Source organism: Trichosurus vulpecula, chromosome 8 (assembly GCF_011100635.1).
Source record: "Trichosurus vulpecula isolate mTriVul1 chromosome 8, mTriVul1.pri, whole genome shotgun sequence".
In the NCBI taxonomy this organism is placed as follows: domain Eukaryota; kingdom Metazoa; phylum Chordata; class Mammalia; order Diprotodontia; family Phalangeridae; genus Trichosurus; species Trichosurus vulpecula.
The window spans coordinates 42,152,768-42,177,697 of record NC_050580.1 but is presented as its reverse complement, the minus strand read 5'-3'; the positions used below and the strand labels follow the sequence as shown (position 1 = coordinate 42,177,697).

The 24,930-nt window shown below is 39.6% G+C and overlaps 1 protein-coding gene across 6 annotated transcripts in view; it reads left to right on the top strand.

Annotated features, from left to right (window-relative positions):
* CCSER2 (coiled-coil serine rich protein 2) overlaps nucleotides 1-24,930 on the top strand; it is a 150,986-nt gene that overhangs the window by 109,131 nt on the left and 16,925 nt on the right. For all 6 annotated transcript variants that reach the window (XM_036769604.1, XM_036769607.1, XM_036769605.1 and 3 more), the window contains one exon: nucleotides 3,937-4,026. In XM_036769604.1, coding sequence (XP_036625499.1) covers nucleotides 3,937-4,026 — 90 coding nt within the window. The remainder of the gene's footprint in view (nucleotides 1-3,936; nucleotides 4,027-24,930) is intronic.

Genomic DNA, 24,930 nt, shown 5'->3' with positions numbered 1-24,930 from the left:
TCTTGGGGAGGGAGGGGAGAAAATCTGGAACTCAAAATTATATAGAACCGTGTGTGGTAAACTAAAAATAAATAAATAAATTCAAAATGAATAAATAAATAAATAAATGCTCAGTTGTTTGGTTCATATCAAGACTAGATAGACTTTGTCAGCAGCTCCCTAAGGAGCTTGTCTTCCGTTCTCTTCCCCACCCTATCCCCACCTTTCCATCTTGCACACCACAGCCAGATTTAGATTCCTTGTGCATAGATTTCATCCTGTCATTCTTCAGCAATATCCAAACGCTGCCAAGTCCTGTTGATTTTACCTTTGTAACTTCTCGTATGACTTGACCTTCTCTCTTAATTTGCTACCATCCTCGTGTAGTCATCATCACCTCATGCCTGATCTGTTACAGTAGCCTTCTAGGGTCCACCCACCTCAGGTCCCTCCTCACTCCAGTCTGGCCTCCAGCCAGCTGTCAAACTGATCTTCCTAAAACACAGTTCTTACCATATCATGCCCCCTACTCATTGAAGTCCAGTAGTTCCCTGTGACCTCCAGTATCAAATATAAAATGATATGTTTGGCGTTTAAAGTCCTTCATAACCTGGGGCCCTCCTACTTTTCTAGTCTTCTTATACCTTATTCCCCACAACATACTTTGTAAAGTCCAATGATAACGGCATCTTGGATGTTGCTCAGATGTGGCACTCCCATTTCTCAGCTCTGCATTTTCACTGGCTGTCCCCCATACCTAGAATTCTCTCCGTCTTCATTTATGACTCCTGGCTTCCCTCAGGTCTCAACTAAAATCCTCCTAAAAGCATTTCTTGTCGCTCTTAATGTTAGTTTAGTATCCTCTATGTATCTTGTTGGTACATAGTTGTGTTTGCGTGTCATCTCTCCATTAGACTGTGATCAGGGGCTTTTTTTTTTTTTTTGGCTTTTCTTTTGTCCCAAGCACTTTACAAAGTGCTTGGCATGTGATTTGACTGTTGCCAAGGGAAGTTCAGGCTCATTTTAATAGCTTTTAAATTTTTTTTTTATTTGGAACTTAAGCACAGAAAAGAGCACTTCCATATACACTGCAGAACACAAAAGATGATTGCATATGAAACTATGAGTCTTCATTTCATACCTTTATATTTTTTTAATGTATAATAAATTCCACATGATAATTTCAAAACTGTGGTTTTTGTCTGTGCTTCTGCCTGGACTTCTTTCTGTTCTCTTTGTATTTTAAAAAGAATGTTTTAATAGGCCTATTATTTTCTGTCATCACCATTGCTTTAATACTTTCTTCCACCTCCTTTCCCAATTAAAAACTAGGTTGGGAAGGAAAAAAAAAAAACATTGTAACAACTATAGTCAAGCCAAATAAGTCCACACTATAGCCATGCTAAAAAAGTTTGTCTTTTTGCCCTTAACTGTATTGCCTCTATGTCAGCAGATGGGTTGAAATGTGCTGCCATAGGTTCTCAGTAGACATGGTGGATCATTGCTTTGTTCAGAGTTCTTATTTCTTTCAAAGTTGATCTTCTTTACAATATTGTTATCCTTGTATAAATTGTGTTCTGGTTCTGCTCATTTCACTCTGTGTCAGTACATATGTTCTACTTTCTGAAATCATTAAAGGCTCAATACTACATCTTTACCTTAATATACCCTAATTTTTTCAGCCATTTCCCCAGTTGATAGACCCTCCTTTAGATTCTAGTTCTTATACCTCTCTCCCCTACCCCCACCCTGAATCTCAGGGAGTTTCTTTTGCTAATGATTTCCTCCCCCATACTAGTCATCCTGCTTGTTTTCCTCTTGAGTTTAATATATTTCTACACTAAATGTGCTACGTATGTCTTTATGTCAAATCCCTACTTTGTCTGTTTTAGATTAGAGTGAAGTTCATCTGATGCCCATTTTCCCTGTTCCATGTTTTTACAGGCCTCTTCTCACATACCCCAGTTATGAGAAATAGCAAGCATCACCCTCCTCTTCCTCCTTTCTGCAACACTAGTGTATTCTTTTTCTTATCCTTTCTCTTTTCCTTCTTAAAACCTTCAGAAAGAACCATTCCAACTCGAAGTCTTCTGTTTCTCTTATTTATGCCCTGCCCTTTGAAGACATTACGGTTTTAAAGGAACACTTGTTTATTCTCCCTCTATTAAAATGTTAGTGCAGCATTAAGCCTTAAGCAATATCTGTTGAGATTTTTTTTTTTAAGAATCCAGTAAAATAGAGTTCTTTTAAGGAAGAGTGTTATACCAATGTGCTGCTGTCATGCTCTGCAGACTCTCTTGCCTTGGTCCCAGCCTGCTTATCTCCCAGTACTCTTCTTCATACATATTTCACTTTAGTCAAAGTGATCTGTTTATCATTTTCCCAAATTTAACTGTACTTTGCCAAATCCATGCCAAAATTAGAATGACTTACTTCCAGAAGTGTGGACATTGGGACATTGTACCTGTAATACAGTTTTCCTCCATCATGCTTAAACAGTTCATATGTAGGATGAGTTTTCAAGGTCTAGTTCAAATGATACATATTAAGCTCATGGTCCTCTGTGCTAAAATCATACTTTGGACATTTCCTTTATGCCTTGTATTTTGTAGAAGCTTTTTATTTAGTGTAATGGATAAAGGACTGGACTTGAATTTTGCTGCTACCTACCTACCTGTGTCGTCTTGGAGAACTCACTCTGTCCTCAGGCTCAGGACACTGAGGGGAGGTGCAGTGATATTCAGTAGCTTGCCCCCAAGGTCATTCAAGTAGTAAGAGCAGAATGAAATTTGAACTCATGTCCACTTTCTCCTAATATAGTGCTTATTTCACTGCCGTGCTATCTATGTGTTATTTGTTTAGAAAGAACATAATAAAATAATTTCTGAATTTAGAATTTAGTAATAATTAGTAATTTATTAAATTTATTATTAAATTTATTTAAATTAATAATTTAATAAATTTAAATTTAAATAATATCACTTTATGACAGCATTTCAAGCAACATTTCCTCTCTTTTATCCTCTCTAATATTGTAGAAATTAAATCCCTTTACCCTGAACACAAAGGAACTATATAAATTATTTCTTTAAATTGGGAATTATTTATTTCTTATACATTCTTTTGTTTTACAGAGAATTTTTTGCTCTGATTTGTTTACTGTAATAGGATTTAGCTTGTACTGGGAAAATGAAAAGCTATAATTATTCTATGATCTCATTGTCACTCACAGAAAATTCTTAGTCATTTGTACAAAGCAGCAATTTAGAAGCTTAGCTTAATGGATTTTTCTTTTACATTTTTTGCTTCAAGGCAGGGAATTTATACTCCTATAGGGCTATTTACCTAGTTGCTATGGTCACATGCTAGCAGGGAATAGCATTTTCAAGATTAACATCCATTGCTCCTTTTTTAATTTTGATTTTGTGATTATTTGAGACTGTATTGCACTTAACGCTCAAGACTGTACAGAGAAGCATGTTCAGTAATCATTCTTATTTTATTTTGGGATATATATGTTCTCTGGGTGGGATAACATGTATAGAATTAGTTTTTAAGTTAGAAGTCAGTCACCAGACGGATCCTACCCAAGCAGAGAGCTATTTAAAACCAATGCATGTTAACACATTCTAAAAGAGAGCGCATAGAAATGGACATATCAGGTTAACTGTATTATCAGCTGAATGAACAAAGCAGCTTTCCTCTAGGCAGGTAGGTTTTTGCAGATGGTCATTCATCTTTACCTTTTCAGGAACCAAACCACTGTGTTTGTTTTTTCTCCACTTTGGATAGTGACAAAGTTGGCAGAAATTATTTTGATATGTTTCTGTTCTTAATTCTCAAAAGAGACCTCTAATTTATCTAATTTATGTGTATCACCTAATTTGTATTTATCTATATGTACACAGCAAAGAGTATATCTATTATTTTTATTGTTTTTTTTTCTGGTTTGTCTAGGCCACTAGGTGTAAATGTCACCAGAATTCTAAAGGGGAGAAGTGCACATATGTTGATAAATACACACAAACATCCTGGAGAAGAATTTCTGTGAGTAATGTGCCCATCTTTGGCCCCCTCCTGAACCATTTGGTGTTGAATGTTATTGCTTTGCTCTGATCATTTCCCTGTTTATAGATTTTCCTCTTAAAGTACCCCCCCTTACAGTTCTTTTTTCTATTGCCCATTAAATATTTCTATGCCTCACAAAGCTTTCATTGTGAAGTTCTATAGAAATGGATATGTGTTTTAATATTGTTTCCATTTTGCACACTGATGTAACTTAGCCTGGGCATGTAATCTACTCTCATCACACATATGTCAGAAGAATAGAATTTGCAAAGACTTCTAAGGAGCAAAGAGCAACGTGTTCTTTCCTCCTTGGCATGATACATGTGAGGCCATGGAAGGTTTGACATATGTTAGTTTCTTGTTGAAGCATTTTATACTTGTTTCATTATTATAATTACTCAACTTAAATGGCAAATACTTTGAAATTCAGTTGTATCAGGTTCTGTGTAGTAAGTTATCTTTTCTCTGGCATGGTTAGGGAATAGGCTTTTCAGGTTAATAGCTACTGCATAGTCTTAGACACGTTGTCATAGGGCAAAGAGGTAGAACACAGTACAGTATACTTGTCACTAAAACTATACTGAGCATAATTTAGCCTATGATTATTCCAAAGACATTTGAGGATCTTGGAGTGCCTCAGGATCATCACTAGCAGCACCAGCTGCTAGAGTTTTCTCTTAGAATACTAGGTAAACCAGCCGTGACCATCTTGTGTTTTCTTAAATTCATCAGGGAGATTCTTGTGACATAACTTAGCACTTGTTTTCAGTGATCCCACCTACAGAGCTTTTCATGCTTCAGGCAGCATGATATAATACTAAAACAAACAACCAAAAAAAAAAAAGAAACCATTGGGTATGGAGCCAGAAGACTTGGATTTGAAACTGGACTATCCCTTTGGCACCTCTGGACCTCAGTTCCTCATCTCTAAAATGAAGCATCATTCTTGTGACAATATTCACTTGCAATATTTTGGCCTCAGTGCATGGGGGGTGGGGTAAGGGGGAGGGATACCATGGCATAGATTTGGCAAGTTCTAACTAAAGTCATGGGGCTATGAGGAAAAAAACCAAAAGCTTAGCCTGCAGACACCTCTGGGCCAACTCTTTGGTGCTACCTAGTATACTTGAGAGAAAAACCACTGACTGTGGTCTGAGACGAGCAACTTCCACCCTTAGTTATTAAGCCATCAGCCTTTCAGACCAATTTATTCAGCAAATCACAAAGGTTAAGAGGTTTCTAAATTTCAGATGCAATAGGATATATTCAGGAGAGATCTAACTTCCAGTATCCATTATGATAATTAATGGTTTTATGACTTTGAATGAGTCATTTAACTTCTCTTTGCCTCTCTAAAATAAGAATAATACTTTCACAGGGTCGTTGAGTGAAATCTTAAAACTTTATATAAATTTAAGTTGTTATTCTTATTTTTATTTCTGGCACATGTCAGATTATTTACAAACATGCATTTTGAGAACTTCCCCTTTGCAAACAAAGGTGGAGTTTGTCTTGCCTGCTTCCTAGGGCAAGCTGCTTGATTGGTTGTGCTCTGATGGGAAAATTGAAGGATTTCTGACGGAATCTTCAGGAGACTTGAAAACCCCCTACCAGTTGAGTCTACTAACCAGCAGTATTGTCAAGGCAGTGTATCTGTGACAGGCAAAGCAATACTTTTTTCTTAAGCCAGGAACAAATATACAATAAAGCAGTATTACTAGATTTTTCATGTAGGGCCTGACATGACCCATCTCTAATGAGTTATAAGAGCCCAGCTTCTCTATGCTCACCTAACAGTCTTTGCATGTGGTAGACAGTCTTCGCTCCATATCGGGGTTGCCCTTTGGATACTTGAGGATCAGTACTACATCTTTTTTGGGTCTTCTTGCAAAATATCTCTAGTTCCATTAAGTGATCCTCACGGGACATGAACTCTTCCTTATCCTGATGCCCTTCTCTGGATATTGTCTATGTCATTAATGATCTATCTAAAAGATGATACCCAGACCAACTGGGCCAGACAGTAGTGTTCACAGAGGCATACACAATAGGGAGCCAACAACTGCATTGCTGGAGATGAGAATAAATGAAAAACCATTTTTCAAATTTGGTATGACAGGTTTGATTATGTAATGTCATGCTTTCATATATTAAAATATCTTGGCTATTTTTCAGATGTTTGTAAGAAATAGTTTCCAGAATCATTTCAGGCAGGGTTAGTGGTGAGTTTAGATAGTATTTTAACAAAGCCCTAGGCCATGTTAAGGATCAGTACACAAAGTTAGGCTGAACTGTGCTTAAAAGAACACAAAGTGCTGTGGATCCAAGCAAACAATATGGATCTTAGCATATTTAAGTTCTTTGTAACATTCCCTTGACTGCTTATTTCTGACTTGCTTTACTGAACTCCTTGCTTCTTCAGACTGATTCTGTCCTTCTAACTGATGCTCAACCTCATAATTGATCAAAATTTGTGAATCGTCTTGTTGATGCCTCCTTGTTATGGAATTGATACTATGAATTATCCTGACTGGTTTTTGTAGCATTTATTTTACTCTCCTAACACCCTCCCCCAGGCACTTCTACCCAGTGGGATATATCAGGCTGTACTTCAATCTTAGTGCTCCTCAGTGAGGTGGTAGGAATGAGAGAATAAGCCATGCAATAGTCGGGTTTAAGCTGGAAAACAGAAGCTTCTGGGGATAGGCTGTGACTTATGGAAGACATGCTCTTGACACCAGCAGCAGCTGATTTGAGTGGGTCCCCTTACCCTTGCCTAGAGCTGTAAGCCCCTGGAGAAATTCTCAGGACAAGTTGATGAACTTGCTTTTAGCATTCTGGTAACTAGAAGCAAGGGTTGCACCTTACTGTCCCCCACTTGAGTGAAAGTTAACTTCCTGTGCTAAGAACTTTCAGAGTGCAAGGTGGACATCACTATTGATGACAGTTAATCGTTCACTGCTAGAAGAATTCAAATGCTTCATGGCAGTTCAAGCAAATTTTTGAGAATACAACATGCCTCCCTATCCCGTTCCAGTTAGGAAAGGTTGTAATTGAAGCAAACAAAATTAGGGACCAGTGAGAGTAGCCAGAGAGCCTTGATTCCTTGTGCCTTATATGTACAAGTTGCAGTACTTAGCTAATAAGTATGGGAGTTCCCTCAGGACCTCACCTACCTATGTCTTTTTAGATTCTGTTGTCAGAATGTTGTACGTTCTAGGCTTATATCAGAAAACCTGATGACCATGTCATTTCTGCCCTTATCCAAACATTATTGAATGGACAAAGCATTGTAATGAGATATGTGTTTATGCACATACGTTGTAAAACGACTGCTTCTTTTAGAATGAGCTGTGAAAGTAAATTTATTGTGTAAGTAGGCTAGTCAAGGGAGATAATTTGCTCCAGGTTTTTTTTTTTAAAGAGTGGGTGGAATATTTTGGCCAGGTATGTCATTTTAGGGCATAGATCAGGACTTGTCCATAGTTTGTGCTCCATCTTTAGATGTAGTTGATTAATGTGCTCCCAGAGCAGGTTTTGAACCCTGAATAGCAACCACACTAAAGAAGAGTATCATCCTAGTCATATGGCCCTTGGGACCTGATGTCATTGCTTCTGTTGCCATTTACGTGCTGATGAGTACAAGAAATATGTTTGTATTTTGCAGAATGCTATGTAGATCTCTTCTTTGAAAGGGAAAACCTAGAGTCCCACAGCACCAAGCCATTGATTGAAAATGTTAAATAACATAGAGGCAAGCACTATGGGACACTTCAACAGAGTCTCCTTCCAAATTGACAATAAAATCCCACTGAAGATTTTTGAATAAGGGACTGACATGGTTACCCTGTTTACTTAGGAAGACTGTTTTGGAAGCTGTGTAGAAAATACATTGCACAGAGGAAAAAATGAACTTGGGGTTGCTAGAGGAGCAACACTCTTCCCATACAAACTGAACCATAAGAATAACTCATACTAATAGAGATGGTCAAGTTTGTGCCTCTACAGCATGGCTCAGTCAGCTACTCCTCTTCGGGTTCTAGGGCCACGTGATTGATCCTCTTCAAACCCAGGAGCCTGGGTCCAGATTTTCTTGTTCTTCCACTCTGCTTTTAAGATGTAATCATTTCTTATTGAATAGAATTGAACAGAAGTAGGGAGGTTTGAAGGAAGAGTTGATGTAGGAATGGAAGATGATAAATTTTGTTTGGAACATGCTGAGTTTGAGGTGCTGATGGGATACTCTGGTGGCAATGTCCAGCAGATGGTTGATGATACAGTACTAAAGTTCAGCAGAGTATTAAGGCTGGATATATAGATTTGAATGTCATCTGTGGAGAGATGATCATTGACCTGTGGGAATAGCTGAGATTCCCAAGAGGGTAGGTAGAAAGAAGAGGAGTCCAAAGACAGATCTTTACATGAGACAGAGCAAAGGATACTTAGAAGAATTTAGACCAATAGAAGAAAAGCTAGAAAAGACCTGTGTCACAGAAGGGAGAAATCCAGGGATGTAGGGATTGGTCAATACTGTCAAAAACTGCAGAGATATCAAATTGGATGAAGACCTAGAAAAGGCCATGTAACTATTAAGAGTGCTGGTAATGTTGGGAAGAACTGTTTCAGCTAAGTGATAGGTTTAGAAACTATATTACAAGTTGAGGAATGAATGATAGTGAGGAGGTGTGAAGGCAAGAAGGGGCAGTGACTTTGTATTGATGAAGAAATAAATGAAATGAAATGTCAGGGAGGGCCTTTATAAAAAAATATCTTCAGATATTTTAGTGAATTTGCAGTCTCTAATTTGTGCATTCCCACCATTGGTGCAATCTGAAACTCATCCTGAGTGATTATTGTCCGTGGACTCCCACATTTTCTTCTTTAAGGATTTACTTACTGTGCTAGAGATCTTCCTCTTGTCTTTTTACATTATATGGGTACCAAAGCAGTACTCTGGCTATCCACCTCCTAGCCCTTATTCTCAATGAAGAACTTGTTTACCTTATTTTCAAATCAGGTATATATAGTATATATGCATAATACAATACCAACAGTTTTTAAAAATTCTTTCTTTTACTTTGAAATAAATGTGTACCAGCTCTTATGAAGGGAAATATAGCTAGGAAGTACAAAAAATGTAGATTGTATCTTCCTTAATACTGATTTTATAAAAATATATGTAAAATTAAAATATATCTGTGTATATGTGGGGATGTGTGTGTGCATGCACGCACGTGTATGTGACAGTTTTTGTTCAGAGATATAGATTTCTAAAACACAATTTATTTGATTTTGTTAAATACAATATTGGCTCATCAAATTTAAGAATAAATTACCTGTATTATACATATTGTAGTAACTTATTACCTAGATTTTCAAGTGATCCAAAAAAAGGTAAACTTATAAAATGTTCAAACTGGAAGTGATCTTAGAAGTAATTAGTCCAGCCCACTGCACATTGTAGAAAATTGACACCCAAAGTTTAATTAATTTACTCAGAGTTACAGCTAGTGGCAGAGCTGGATTTGGTACCTATTTCTTGACTCTCCTAGAATAATACTCTTTCCATTCTGCCATAAATTTAATGTGTTCCTGTCAAAACTAAATTATATGAGTTATGGAGAGATCACTTTGTATCTCTTTAAAAAAAAAACAACTTAAGTGTGCTTAAAATATTATATGTGTTATAAAGCAGTGTGGTCCCTTTAGAAGCAGCGTCTGTTTGAAAGACCAGACAGTAAAACACTACCTGAGTGAAATCTGAATAACAAGTATCTGAAATTTACTGATATCAATTTAGATTCTTCTGAACTTTAAACCTGGAAGAGACTTTAGAACTCCTTTTTTCTAGCCACCCCTGTTTTAAGCTTGAGGCAGCTGAGCACCAGAGTGGTTAAATGACCCACTCAGAATCATGCACGAGTTTAGAGGTAGATGTGGGACTCTGAGCTGGGCATCTCATTCTTGCTCCAGTGCTCCACGTCACTCCTGTGGCCCAGGAGAGAGTGTAAGGGCTTGGGCAGAAACTTTCTCTCCTTTATCCCCGTTGCCCATCACAGTGCCTTGCACAACATATAGATTTTTTGATTTAAATCAGTGATTTCATCGGCATGGATTGCTTTTGGTGCAGAAACTTCGTAGAGTAGTTTCTCTGTAACTTGGAGCCTTAGAGAGTGTTGTGGAGTTTTGAGAAGCTAAATAACTTGCTCGTGGTTGCACAGCTATTAAGTGCCCGAGACGGGGCTTGAGCCAAGGTCTTCTAATATGGGTGCTCTTTTCCATTCCATCCCAATACCTCTAGACACATTGCATCCCTTTACTCAGTGTTTATTGAATTAAATTCAGTTCTTGCCTCTACATTCTTACCCTGTTTGTCCTCTTTCTCTATATTTTTGAAAAATTTCCTGTTTGCCAATTTCCAGCTCAGTTGCCATGTTCTCCATGAAGTCTTATTATATAGCCTATAAGACTTTGCACAAACTCTATTATGTCACTTACCATAGAGTGCTTTTTATATTTCCTAACTAGAGTATAAGCAATCCGAGGTAGTCTCCTTGAACAGTGTTTTATTATTTTTGTATACTTAACAATACCTGCCATAACAAATCTTTGTGAAATGAATAAGAGAAGGCAAGTGCTTTAAAAATGGCTTTGTTCTTATTGAAATTATATTTTCTATTTTTTGTTATAAAATAAGTATATTAAAATTGTTTTAAAAATTGGCTTAATTATTATCAAATGTTTATTACATTTTTTTAAACACAATCTCTTATTTTTATTTTCCAATTTTTTTTTTTTGTTTTTGCAATCAGAAGAATTGAAATGTTCCATTAAAAAAAATGCCAAACAAAACACTGGATAACTTGTGCTTGTATATTGTAAATCAATCTTTTAGTTATGGGAGGAGAGCAGCTGTATGAAAGAAGGGATACTGCCTGAAAGGTCATTACATTTTCTGGTTTTAAAGTGCAAAGTGGTATTGATTGTTTTTTTGGAAACTTTGCAATGTTAGGAGTTTCCTTACTGGTGTTAACTTTACCAATGAAATTACACATCCAAGACCCTCTTACTCTTTGCCTCTTGCCACCCTCCTGCTGCCCCTCCAAAAACAAAGAGCTCAACATCTAGATGTATTGGTTGCAGTCAAACAGGGTCTTTTCTTCCCAAGTTGGAGATGCTAACTTATTGATACTTCATCTACCATTCTCTAAAGGGAAGAATGAGGTTTGACTGTTTCTCAAGAAGATTCTGAAATGTTTTAGGATTTTAGAACTAAATTTTGTTCATCTTTGAATTGCTAAGTGAAAATCATTATGTATCTGCTAGGATGCCATTAAATATTCTCTTGTTGTTTGTCCTTTGTTCTCGAAGAGGACTATGACATTAGGTAGGTGATGCCATGACTTGCTAGTGAATTGGATTCAAGTGAGAGAGGCTGTGCAAAGTCACAAGCCTCACTCTCTCTTCCTGAGTCATCTGGTCCAGTGGCAAGATATAAATCAAGACACCTGAAACAGGCCTTGGATGCAGTGGGAGACTATGGCCTTTTTAAGAGCTAAGGTCTTTCTTGGATCTCAGTTTGACTGAGGCAACGCCCATTCAGTGGTGAAGGCTAGGTAGGAAATGAGACAAAGAATGACCTCTTTTTTTTTTGTTTTGTTTTGTTTTGCCAAGGGAAAAGTCAAAGTTTATTAGGGATTCACCATAATGGGTTGTTTTAAAAAATCCCACCCTTTGTGATGCCCGTTTTCACAAGCAGGCCAATTCAATCTACTGAGCTAGATTGAATCTGAGCGCCTTCATGGAGGCAAGATGAGACTTATATACGCAAAGATTGTGGGAAGGATTGAGGGGTGGTCTGGGGTGACTAGAGGAGGGATTTAGGGAGGGTCTTGAGGAACCAAGAGAATGGCATTAAGGATGGGAAGTAGCTGAAGGCATGGATATTGATAGTATCAGGGGCGGGAAGTAGCTGGACAATAAAGGGCAAGGCTAGGGAGAGATTTGGACCTAATGATAATGTAAGGCTTATGGCCTTAGGGGAAGGCTAGATCTTGTTGGAAGATTCAAGGAGAGTTCAAGGGGGCTCCCAGAGATTGTATTCCAGGCTCAAGGGGGTTCCCAGAGACTATGCCCTCATCATTTCCCCCTCAAACAAATAGGACCCAAATTCTTTTGGAGTCCAAGGGGGTTCCCACAGTCTAAACCCCATCATTCCCCCCTCAAACAAATGGGACCCAAATTCTTTTGGGGTCAGGGACGAAGGTCTCAGCTTCTGAAACTGCTTCCTGCTGGGGAGGGGTGTAGGGCTGTCCCTGCCTCGATGGGTCCTGTTCAAGGGGTATATAGCCTGAGCAGTCATCTGGAAGTTGATGGCTTGGAGCCTGGAGGAGACAAAATGTGGCAAGAAGGTTAAGCAAACAACCAAACAGACAGTATAGGAGTATAGAGAAAGGACAATTTCCCTGGTGTAAAAGACAATTTCCCTAGGGGGAATTAAAGATGACTATTTCAGACCTAGCTCCCCTACTCACTTGTTCTATGTACCACACTGCTTTGGGGTTCAGGAGTGTGTGGCACACCCAAAGAATTAGGTCAGGGGTATCTAAGAACAAGGCTTGATATTTGTTGAGCCTGTGGCTAGCCAGCCACAGATGGCCATCTGCTTCTAGGATGCTCTGAAGTTGATGAGGATCCAGAACTTCTAAAGGCTAGTCAACTAGTGGTTTAGAAGCTTCTTCAATTAGAGTGGCTGTAGCAGCCATAGACTCTAATTGTTTTGAAAAACAGGCAACTGGTCTGGGGTCAGGTCCTAAGGACTGGGTTAGGACTCCCAAAGCCTGTCTTCTCCTTTCATCAACATACGGAGTAAAAGTTTTTTCTAGATTAGGTAAAGCTAATGCTGGAGTGGTGGTCAATTTAGTTTTCAAAGTCTCAAAAGCTTTTGCTTGGTAGGGGCCCTGCTCTACAGGGAGTGAGTCAGGGCCTTGAGTGGCAATTAGTGGTTGAAGCCCCTCCCAAGCCTTGGGCTTAATTGGATATTGAAGACAATGCAGGGGAACTATGGTTGGGGTGGCAGAAGTAGCTTGCCCAGGAATTCCCTGATCCCAAACAATTGGCTCAACCCTCTCCCACACTTCTGAGGAAACATTGGGGGAGTGCGGGGGAGGTCCGGTAAACAGAGGGAAAAGGGAGTTATGAGGTTTAACTTTCCCTGATCCCAAACAATTGGCTCAACCCTCTCCCACACCTCTGAGGAAACATTGGGGGAGTGCGGGGGAGGTCTGATAAACAGAGGGAAAAGGGAGTTATGAGGTTTAACTAGAGAAAATTGGCTTCCCAATTTCACCATCAGGTCCCTTCCCAAAAAGGGGGCAGGGCCAGAGGAGAGTATAAGGAGGGAGTATTCAAACAACAGATCCTTGATGGGTTGAGTTGCGTAGGGCCATAGCAATTAGTTAAAACAAGAGAACATAGCCAAGATTTGAGCGTGTTCTCTTTCTCTAGCTCTTTCCCTGTGTTTTCTTTCCTTTGCTGCAACCAGGTCTCTATTGTTGAAAACTCCGAAGGCTGTCTCCAGTAATTGGGCCTGACGCATTTGGGGTCCCATTGCCAATTTCTGCAGTTTCCTCCTAATAGTTGGGGCAGACTGATTAATGAAATACATGTTAAGTGTTGCTGCCCCTTCAATAGAATCAGGATCCAAATTTGTATACTTGTTGACAGCTTCTACTAGCCGGGCTTGGAAAAGAGCAGGGTTTTCCTTTTCTCCCTGAGTAATCTCCCTAATTTTTTGAAAATTTATTTGCTTTTGAAATGCAGTTCTTAGGCCTTCTAACAGGCAAATTATCATATGGTCTCTCTTTCTGCTATCTTCACTCTTTTGGTAATCCCATCCTGGGTCACTATTGGAAACAGCAGCTCTTCCTGGGGAGTATTTTATGGGGTCATTGTGTTTACCAGAAGCGAGTGAGACACGCAACAGAGTATAAGTTTTAAATGGAGAATTTATTAGCCAGCGGCTATCAGGGTACTGCAACCACAAATCAATGGCCTCGTGTTGGGGTGACAGCTTGACTTATATAGGACATGTGGGGGTACAGTGGTTAATTATCTCCTGGAACCTACAGGCCAGGTCACAGGGTTGGGGGGAACAGGAACAAAGGTCCTGGCTGATCAAAAGATTCAGTCAGGTTATTGTAAAGTGGGATAATCTCATTGACATTCCTTGGTGGAGTCATGGAGCCCCAGGGATATCTGCTAGACAGAAAGGGTCTGCCAGGTTATCCTTCAGTGGGATGGTCCTATCTATTGACATTCCTTGGAGGAGTCACAGGGCTCCAGGGATATCTGCTAAATGCCGAGGAGATCTGAATCCTTTCTTTCTGGGGGTGCTTGTCAGTAGCTAGGGGTTTCTCAGGGGTTCCTAATTTTCCCTTATTTCCCGTATTCCTCACTTTCTTTGATGGAGGTTTTCAAATCTTTGAAAAAGAACAACCTGATGGGGCATAGCAATAAAATGAGGGGGCCAAACAAAACGCTAAGCAGGGGTGAGCCTGGGGAAGGCATGCATTTTGATAGTAACAATAAAGGGCAAGGCTCAGGCAGAGATTCTGGCCCAATGATAACGCCAGGCCGATGGCCCCAGGGGAAGGCCAGACCCAGCTGGAAGACTCAAGGAGAGCCCAATGAGCCTCCTGGGGACTACACTCCAGAAATTTAAAAAATGGTATAAAGCGTTCCACACTTCCTCCTTTTGGTCAAAGGCAAACTGAAAGTTTTGCCTAAAGACCAATTAAAGGTATGGAAAAAAACTCTTATCTTCCGCAGGGGTGAAGTTTTAAAATCCCTATCTAGGTGGAGCCAGATTTTTCCCTTTTCTGTGTTTGGACATCCCCAGGGATGGGCAGAAATTGTAAACTAATTGTAAGCAAGCAGAGGGAACATAATGTTAAAATTCAGGAAAACAGTCTTGGGAACACAAGGACTCAGAAGGGAAAAAAGCAGGTCTTTGCTCAGGTTCTGGTTCTGGATACCGTAAGAAAGCCAACCGCATCCAACGCTGTCCCTCTCAGGCTCTTGGAACTGCAGGGCAAGGTCTCCTATAGGCCCAGATGTCCACTCCTCACACGGGGTTCCCAGAACGCATGTGATTTGATGATTAAGAGAAAAAAAGCACAACATAGGTCCCAGCCATGCAGGGCTAAGTTCGAACAAATACAGTAAGTAGTTCAGTATCCCAGCCACACAGGGCTGAGTCCAAAAAATTTGCAATAAAGTTTTTCCCATAATTCACAAACTGCACAATTACATTGGGTCAGGTACAGACCAATTACTTAGATGATTCACAATAGAGAGGGAGATTTGCATGTCACATGTTTTACATTTATAAATTGGATAACAAGAAAACTTCAACCTGAGCCATATAAAGTAATGCAATCATTATTAACAATCATATATAACATCATAAACTTTTAGCCATGCCATGTCTGTTTGATGGCATTTACAAATAGTCCACAAACCAGCACTTAATTGCACATTGTATACAAAGTAACTTTTAAATTACAGTTACATATTTACAATGTCCATTCAAGCAGCCCTTTTAAATCCCAGATGCCTGATTGTAGTTATCTGGTCCCTTGATAGTAAAAGAGAGTTCTGCTTCTCTAGTTCAGATCTAGAAATTCTCAGACAATTTTAACTTAATATAACTTACAGATACTTTACGAAGGGGATATATTTTCACTTGTACCACTATCCTATACAATTTTCTTGTGCTAGCATCCAAATTTAAGATCTTGTTACCAAAACACACTTATCAGCTTGAATTTCCAGAATTGATAAATTTTGGAGCCAATCATACACATCTGTACATAATTCTTAGGGGAATCAATCTGATCCTGTTGCCTTTTTCAAAATTTGCTATCCCTTCCTTTCATTAGACATTGATCACATTACATCTTTGCCTTATTTGCTTTGCCTAATCATTTCCCCCTTTTGGAGGATGTTATCCCTATATTATTTCAATGTTTTATTTGGCCATGAACCTAGGTTAAAATTGTAAGCTATTCATACCTGTATCCTATTATAATAACTCAGAGATATTTCAATACTCATCTGTTACCTAACAGATTTAGCATAATGCTTACAAAACTTCTTGTTAATATAAATTTGCTATGAAAGAAACGAGGGACTATGTCATGTATCTTAACAGAAGGAAAGAACTTCCTTAGCTCTGTTTGATTCCAGGCATGAGTCATATCTGATAGCCAATCTTATAGTCACCAGGTGCTGAAAGCAGGGCTTAGGAGTAACCAGGTAGGGACTTTCCTTTTCAAAAAGGAAATAGCAGAATTGGGAAATAGAGTCAGGAAGATCCTACCTAGGCTGTGACCAAGGTCGTCTTCATGACCATTTCCCAGGCACAGACATCCACCTTAAAGTTCTCAGCTTGTAATGCCTGCCATACTATTACTGGCTCCACGTGACCTAGTCCTGTAATCAGAACTTAAGACAATATTAAATTGTAGTCCCATAAAATCTTAAATAGCAAATAAATATCCTTCAGATGAGACTGCCCAAATTTCATTGAGCTAATAATTATGAAATCAAGCTACATAACTTTTCCATTTTCTCAATTACTTCCTCACACTCATCTCCAAATTACTTTAACCATCTGAAACTATCATTCTCGGGACAGGAGAGGCTTAGCTAACTCCCATTTGTCCCCAAACTTTCTTATCTGCCTTTTCCTATTTTCCCTCAACCTTAATTTACCTTTCCAAATCTTTCGAACCCATTACTCAGTCTTCCTTTACATTTCAACCATAAGACGAAACAACTCATAAGTTAGTACTTTTGTTGTCATAACTGTGTATACTGGAATCCCATTCCAGCTTCTTAAACACACAAAAAGGGGATTTGTTTTTCCATGATAACTCATTCTAAAGGAAAGGAACACTTATTAAAGAGATCTGCTGTCTCATCTCCCCCTGAGGGTGGGTTCTTCTCCATCAGATGGCAGACTTCACTAATTAAACTACCAGACCAAACCCATCTCAGGTCTTAGTCTAATCTTATCAGTTTTTTTAAGAAGCCAGGTTGGAGGCTTCTTGACCCCTACCTCTTCTTATTACTGCCCCTCCCCTTCCTTCCCTTCTGAGAGGTGGGCTAAGGTGAAATTCTTTTCTTCTTATCTAAACTAAGGGCAGGGAGGAGTAAAGAATGTAGACCTCCTTACAGAACATTTTCCAAAAGTATTTTCCCTTCTTTAAAACAATTTAAAATTTTATCCTGCTGTTAACAAGGAATGTTCACTAAACCTTTCTGAAGAGAATTATTTAGAAGGTTTTAGAATGATAGACATCTATCTCCTTCTCTTTCCTTAAAACAAATTAGCCCTTAAAAAAAAACTAGAATTGATTAACTAAATTGGTGCCAAATATCCTCATTCTTAAATATTGCACAGATTTCCTAGATGTTACAAAGGTCCTTAGTCAAAAAGTGTTGTAATGTGGAGGACACTTAGTTTTATAACTACATACCCAAATGTCCTTGGTTCAGTTAACAACCTCAATTTCTTAATTAAGTACAATTCTTAATCTAACAACATCCAGATTATAAGAGAAATTATTTTCTAACAGCATAGGTAATGCGATGTTAACCAATTTGTATATAATAACAAATTTAGAAGTAAGTACACCACAAGCAATTATCATGTATTTAAAACTTGAAACAGATTCTAATTAATTACCAATCTAGTGATCATAACTGAGTTGGATAAGCAAATCAAATCTGCTTCGTAACCGCTAGTGGTAACATTTTAATTTCTAAGGCCCAATACTCTCCGCATTGAAAAAGAAAAGGTTACTGTTTATAAAACCACATTTTAACAAAATAGTTGATTTATAACAAGAACAATTTCAACTGAACTTCCAGACAAAACTTGGAGGTAATAATTTCTTAGGTTACAGCAATTGTCCAACTTCTTAACCTAATGCAACTCTAACAAAATATTTTTATATTATAGAAATGTAACGATGCCCTAAACATTATTATGTATGTAAAATTTGAACTACTCATTTCAGTCTAGGTAGATACATGACAGTTTAAAATTACCAACTTTTCATCACATCCTTTAAAAGCATCCAATTCACATATATCAAACTCAAATTAAAATACAGTATAATTTTAGAAATACAGAAACAATAAATTTCAGATGACATCAATTGCATTTCCAGATACAATATAGGAATTGTTGGTCCTATTACTTCTGGTATTATATTAATACATTTATATATATATATATATATATATATATATATATATATATATATATATATATATATATATATATATATACGTGTATCACATATATTAATACGTTAACATCTTAAATACACTTTATTTAGCTGTATATTCTTCAGCACCACTACCTCTGGCCCAGGTATTAGGAACTTTTGCCTGGCTGTGAATGAACTTATGAAAGAAAAGAGAAACTTAATTTGCACCCACTTTTTCCAAGCTTCATCTTATACAAAAATGCCTAAAAGGATTTTTTTTTGACTCCTAAGGAAGATAAGAGGGAGTGGTCCTTAAGAGCACCTGGCTTGCAACTCCCCCACTCCTAAGGAAGATAAGAGGGAGTGGTCCTTAAGAGCACATGGGCTTGCTACTCCCCCACTCATTCTTTCTACCAAGCTAAAATATTTCTCAGTTTCCCCTTCAGCCTGCTGTCTAAGATAAAGGGAAAAATCACTTTTCAGTTTTCTAAGGGCTCCTCCCTAGGTGGGGCCTGGCAGCCCCTTGAGGGCAAGGAGCCTACCCTTCCAAGCGCTAATTAACCAGCCCTATCTCTTTACAAGTTTCCTTTTAGCTTCAGCTCCGATAATCTTTCAATGTGGAGGGTGGGGGAAGGGTGTGGCCAGGAGCACATGGCAGCTAAGAGGAGCACATGGACTCCTGACTAGACAGGTAGTCTCAAGCTGTTATTCTACAACCCCCCTAAATTCCTTTATACAGGTTTCTATCTCTCTCTTTCACAAATTTTACTTTTTAAAACTTTGCCACAAGGACGGGCCACAAAGGTACCCAGGGGCACAGGACTGACTGTCAGTCTGTGAATTTCTGTCCCTCTCCTCCTTTTGCCCAGTGGGGAGGGCGATTTAAGTTTTCCCTACAGTTCTCCTGCATTCTCTTCTAATCTGATCTGGGAGGAGAGGAGTTTGATTTAATTGCTCTAACCTTTACTGCAGCCCTAGCTCGGTGAACAGGACAACAATAGTGAAAAGATCTCAATGATTGTAATTCAAGCAAACTTCACTTTTTGCTTAATCCCAAAGAACCTTTTTTTTGTACTTGAATCTAAGGGAAAAGATTCCCTCCTAACTGTGATCAGGGACTAAGACAAATGTGAGAGTCCCACTGAAGACTTTAACGGAGGTTTTTTAGCCAGAAGGTCTTCATTGGGAGGAGGTGTTTCAGCAAGAGTGAGCTCCTGGAATGACTTTACAATTTCAGGAGTCTTTTTTCCCAAAATTCAACTAACCAATTTCCAAACTTTTTAACAATTTAAAACCCAGAATCTGCCAAATTATAACCCATTCCTGCCGTAGTTCCACGTTGGCCAAACGGGAGCCACAAGGAAAGGAGTCTATATGTAGCCTGATATCTTTGGCTGCCTATGTTTCAGATTTTTTTTTTAACAAAACATAGACATTTCACAATTTTGACATAGACACATGAACAGAGATATGCAGCCTGATATCTTTGGCTGCCTATGTTTCAGATTTTTTTTTAACAAAACATAAACATTTCACAATTTTGACATAGACACACGAACAGAGACAAACTCAAAATGTAACAAAAAAACACAGTGTGGATCGAATTGAAGGCTAAACAGATGCCCCTCAGAGGAAAGAAAATGAACCAGATTTCCTCCTAAAAGGATAATGACCTCCAATCTCCCCACACCCAAACACCAACAGAAAATCACTAGCATGGGTTAATTGAGGGCTAAACAGGTCCCCTCAGAGGAAAGAAAAGTGAACCAGATTTTCTCCTTAGGGATACAGCCCCCAATCTCCCCACACCCCAGCAGGAAGAGGCTGGCGTCCCAGCTCTTCCAACTCTGCCCACCTTCCTCTCGTCAGGGCTGTCATGGTAACAGAGACCAGATGGCTACCCCCAGACCAGAAAAACTTACCTCTAGAGGTCTGAAAACCAGAATTCTCCGTAGGCTGAGAAGGGTCAGGTCAGCAAAGAGCCCATTCTCCGAGACCGTCACTCACATCAGAGTCCTAGGAAAAGAAATCCCCAGGAGCCGGCCCTCTGAAGTGAGAGGTGGATCGGGGGCAGAGACTCCCTGTTGAGGTCCAGAATTCTGTGTGTGTCTCCAGAGCGGAAATACTGCCTAATCTCACTGGGGCCTCCAAAATGTACCAGAAGCGAGTGAGACATGCCACAGAGTATAAGTTTTAAATGGAGAATTTATTAGCCGGCAGCCATCGGGATACTGCAACCACAAATCAATGGCCTTGTGTTGGGGTGACGCTTGACTTATATAGGACATGTGGGGGTACAGTGGTTAATTATCTCCTGGAACCTACAGGCCAGGTCACAGGGTTGGGGGGAACAGGAACAAAGGTTCTGGCTGATCAAAAGATTCAGTCAGGTTATTGTAAAGTGGGATAATCTCATTGACATTCCTTGGTGGAGTCAGGGATATCTGCTAGACAGAAAGGGTCTGCCAGGTTATCCTTCAGTGGGATGGTCCTATCTATTAACATTCCTTGGAGGAGTCACAGGGCCCCAGGGATATCTGCTAAATGCTGAAGAGATCTGAATCCATTCTTTCTGGGGGTGCTTGTCAGTAGCTAGGGGTTTCTCAGGGGTTCCTAATTTTCCCATATTACAATTGCTAGCTAAATGATCCCCGAATTTTTGGGCATGTTCCCAGATTCTCCTCTTCTCCTCAGTGGTATAACAAGTAGAGAAGAGGATATGCAATTCACCCCAAGAAAGTTCAAATTATAGGGACAGATCCCAAAAACCCTCAGTAAACTTAGTGGGGTCTTCTGAGTAACTCCCCAGTTTTTCTTTAATTTGAATGAGATCCAAAATGGAGACTGGAACATGGACTCTCCTTGTCCCCATAAGGGAGGCAGGAAACTCCCTCAGGGGAAAACGTCTTGAAGGCGCTGTGGGAACTGGAGCTTGGGGAGGGAGGGGCTGGGGGGTGCCAGCTGAACTAGAGCAGACTGCAAGGCCAAGACATCTGGCTGGCAAGGGAGAAGATCAGCTGGTACCTAAGGAGGGGTAGGGGTCAGAGAGGGAAATACCAAAGAGACCTGAGTGAGAGTCACCTCAGAGAGAGGGGCCAGGGGAGGAGGTACTGCTGTGGGGGCAGGGCTCGAGGCTGGAACCCGAGTAGGGGTTGCCTCGGGGGTAGGGCCCATAGTGGTAGATACTGCAGGGCCTGAAATAGGGGGAGACCATGAGGCCAGAACCTGAGTAGGGGTATCTTCAGGGGAAGGGGCCACAGAGGGAGGCACCTCAACCAGACCCTTGGCTGGGACCTGAGCAGGGATTGCCAAGGTGGGGAGGGGCCATGGGAGGAGATGCAGGGTAAGAGACTTGGACTGTGAAGGAGGCAGGAAAAGAGAGGGGTTGCACTACAGGAAACCAAGGGAAAGAGCGGATGGCCACGGAAGGGGGAGCACAGGAAACAAGGGTGCCCTGGGGAGATTGGGGAGCAGGAGGAGGGGCTGGGGCCGAGGCCCTGGGGGCCATAAGGAGGGGGTTTTCCAAAATGTCCTGTTGACCCGCATTGCCCCTTTGGGGGGCGGGGGGGGACTCTAGCTATGAGCATCTTACAATCTTTTCTGAGAACGGGGTTCTGAGAGAGCTCAACGAAGGTCATTATGTAGGAAATTTCTCTCCATTTTCCTTCTTGCCAGCAGTATAGCTCTAGCTTCCAGTCTTGGCTGGAGAAGAACTTGAGATGAGCAGTATTCCTGGTCTCAGGGAACCAAAAAATGAAGAGGTTAAAAGAAAAATGTTGATGGTAGGGAACCACAGGTTTTTAGGGGTGCTCAAGACCCCACAATACTTACACGCCAGGTCCTGCCAAAAGAATTCTACTCAAGCCTTCTCAGCCAAGGGAAAAGACAAAGTTTATTGGGGATTCACCATAATGGGTTGTCTTAAGAAATCCCACCCTTTGTGACGCCTGTTTTCACAGGTGGGCCAGATTCAATCTACTGAGCTAGATTGAATAATCTGAGCCAAGAATGGCCTCTTTTACCTAGTCAAAAAACAAAACAAAACAAAACATCAATCTGGGAGGGGAAGACCCTCAGGATTTCTGGACAAAACAAACAATTGCTATTTGTAAATATTCTCTCAAATTATTAAAGAACTCATTCCCTCCCCCCCCCAAAACAAATCAATAACAGCCCATTCTCCAAACTAATATGTTGAGAATCACATCATTAAGATCCAGATGAGGCTGGTAGAGTTGGAAACTTTTGCCTCATCCATCACCAAAATCACCATACTCCATACGTGAAAAGAAAAGAGGTACAATAAGGAGGTTCTGGTCCTGAGCTGAGTAAGTGATGAAGAGGGTAATCAGTGAAGCCTTATCCCTGAAAAAGGAGCATCTTTGGACCTGGGTTGCCTCTGTTCTATTCTGGAACCTAGACTGAGCCTATGGAGAAAAGGGCCCAGAGGACTGGTCCATGTGTTTTTCTTAATCACACTACTCAACCACCCTGGCTACAAGAAGAGTACAAACAGCCAGACGCACCAAAGATTAAATCTAAGTCCTATCTCCAAGTATAGGGAGAAAGAAGCCTGTGTACAGTGGGTATTCACTGCTTGAACCCTAGTGTTCCGGTGTATAGCTCCCAGAATTACTCTACAGTTGACCTTTGAGTTCCTTCTGGAGGTTTGGGTATTTAGGAACTCATTTTCACACATTATAGGAAAATATTTATCTCCTTGGGGCCAAAGTAGGAATTCTCCATCTTCAGAGCTTTGATGAGGTTGTTCTCTCTCTCACTGGAAGACATCTCTCTGGAGAGATTGTTTAAGTAGAGTTAGGTCTTGGACACAGAATGAATAGGTGTTTTTTTTTTTCTTTTTAAAGCTCTGTTTTGGCATTCTTCTGGGATCAAAGACTTAAGACTGAAAAGGATATTAGAGGCCACCTAGTCCAACTCTTTGATTTTTCAGATGAGGAAACAGGCTCGGAGTGGTTGTTATTTGCCAGATGTCTCACTACCAGCAGGTGTCAGAGGTGGGATCTGAACTCAGGTCTCCTTGACTCCAAGTTCAGAATACTGTTCACCATGAGACAAACGAATGCCTTTTTCTTAAACCCTTACGTGGCAGACCCAGCTAGCCAGCCAAGAGGATTAACTGTTCATATTTGAGCACGGATCTACCTGTGCCCCTTCAAAACATGCTATTTCTATAGCCATGTTACCCATGAATCATCTTCATTTAACACTCCTCTATGAATACTATTATTCCCATTCCTCTTTAAACTTAAAAAAATACTAATTCTAGACACTCCAGAAATATTTTACGTAATAATACATTGTTCTTGCCCCCATACATCAGGTTGTCCTCCATGTAGACTAGATTGCAAAACCCATGATGGAATGCATCATGTCTAATTATCTTTATATCTCCCCTAGCACCTACCTAGGTGCTCTACATGTGGTAGGTAATTAGTAAATGGTTGGTTAAATGAATCATTGGTTATCTCTTTCCATGGCATCTGGGGGCCACCACTTTAGTTTTATGGACAAGAAACAAATCCAGAGAGATTGCTTGAGGTCACATACACAGCTAGTAACAGATTTAAGACTAGACCCTCTGTGCTCTTTCCTTTAAAAGCACCTCACAGTAAGCCTGGTTCTCTAAAGATGTTACCTCTGACAACTGCTACAGATTTTCTTCCTCCCCTCCCACTCCTCATCAAGTTCTTGGTGAGGTTCTCTAGCAATTTTGCTATGTTACCTGATCCTGCAGTAGGTGTCTACCAGTAAAACAAAGTGATTCTTACTCCTAAATATTTTTCTCTGAATTTCTAAGAAATAAGATTTACTCTGATATTCCAATAGAGACATCTACGGTGGACTGAATGGATCTATTTTCACTACTGGGACAGAACATTCCTGATATGAAAATTTATTAATAATCTTAGAAAAACATTTTTAAAGCTTGAAGAAAATGCATATTCATTTGTTTCATTTGAACATTAGTTATAATAACAAAACTTCCTTTATTGTGTTAAAAGTTTTCTCTTTTGGATAATGTTTTAATAAATGAGGCTGATGATTCAGATTATTTAGATCTAGAGGCATACATTTGCATACTGTAACATGCATACAATAATTTGTTGCAAGTTACAAACCCAGCTACCAAAGTTGGAGGTCTCTCCTAATGCTGATAGTTTTGTCATTTTAAGTCAATGTTCTTTATCTTACCTGTTAATGCTCTGATTCTTTCCAATTTCAAACCTTTTTTAAATACCCTTTCATATCACTGATTCTTTGCCTAGTTCAAATTTGGTGCTATTTTTATAGTAACATATTTAATATTTCAAGTCACTTTGTCCATTTTTAATGTTTCCTAGTCCTAGAAAAAGAAATAACTTACTACTTTCTAAGAAAATACCTAGCAGGACACATTCTTATCATTAATTTCAGATTTTCTTAGGTTGAAAGACGAGAACTTTGCCTCAATGTAAGAAAACTGACAACTTGACTACTGATGATGTATTCAGAGCACTTTGTGGTATGGATAAAGGTTGAAACCAAGCCTAAAACTTTTTTAACACTGGCTTTATTTTTTCTTTCAAAAGGAAACAGT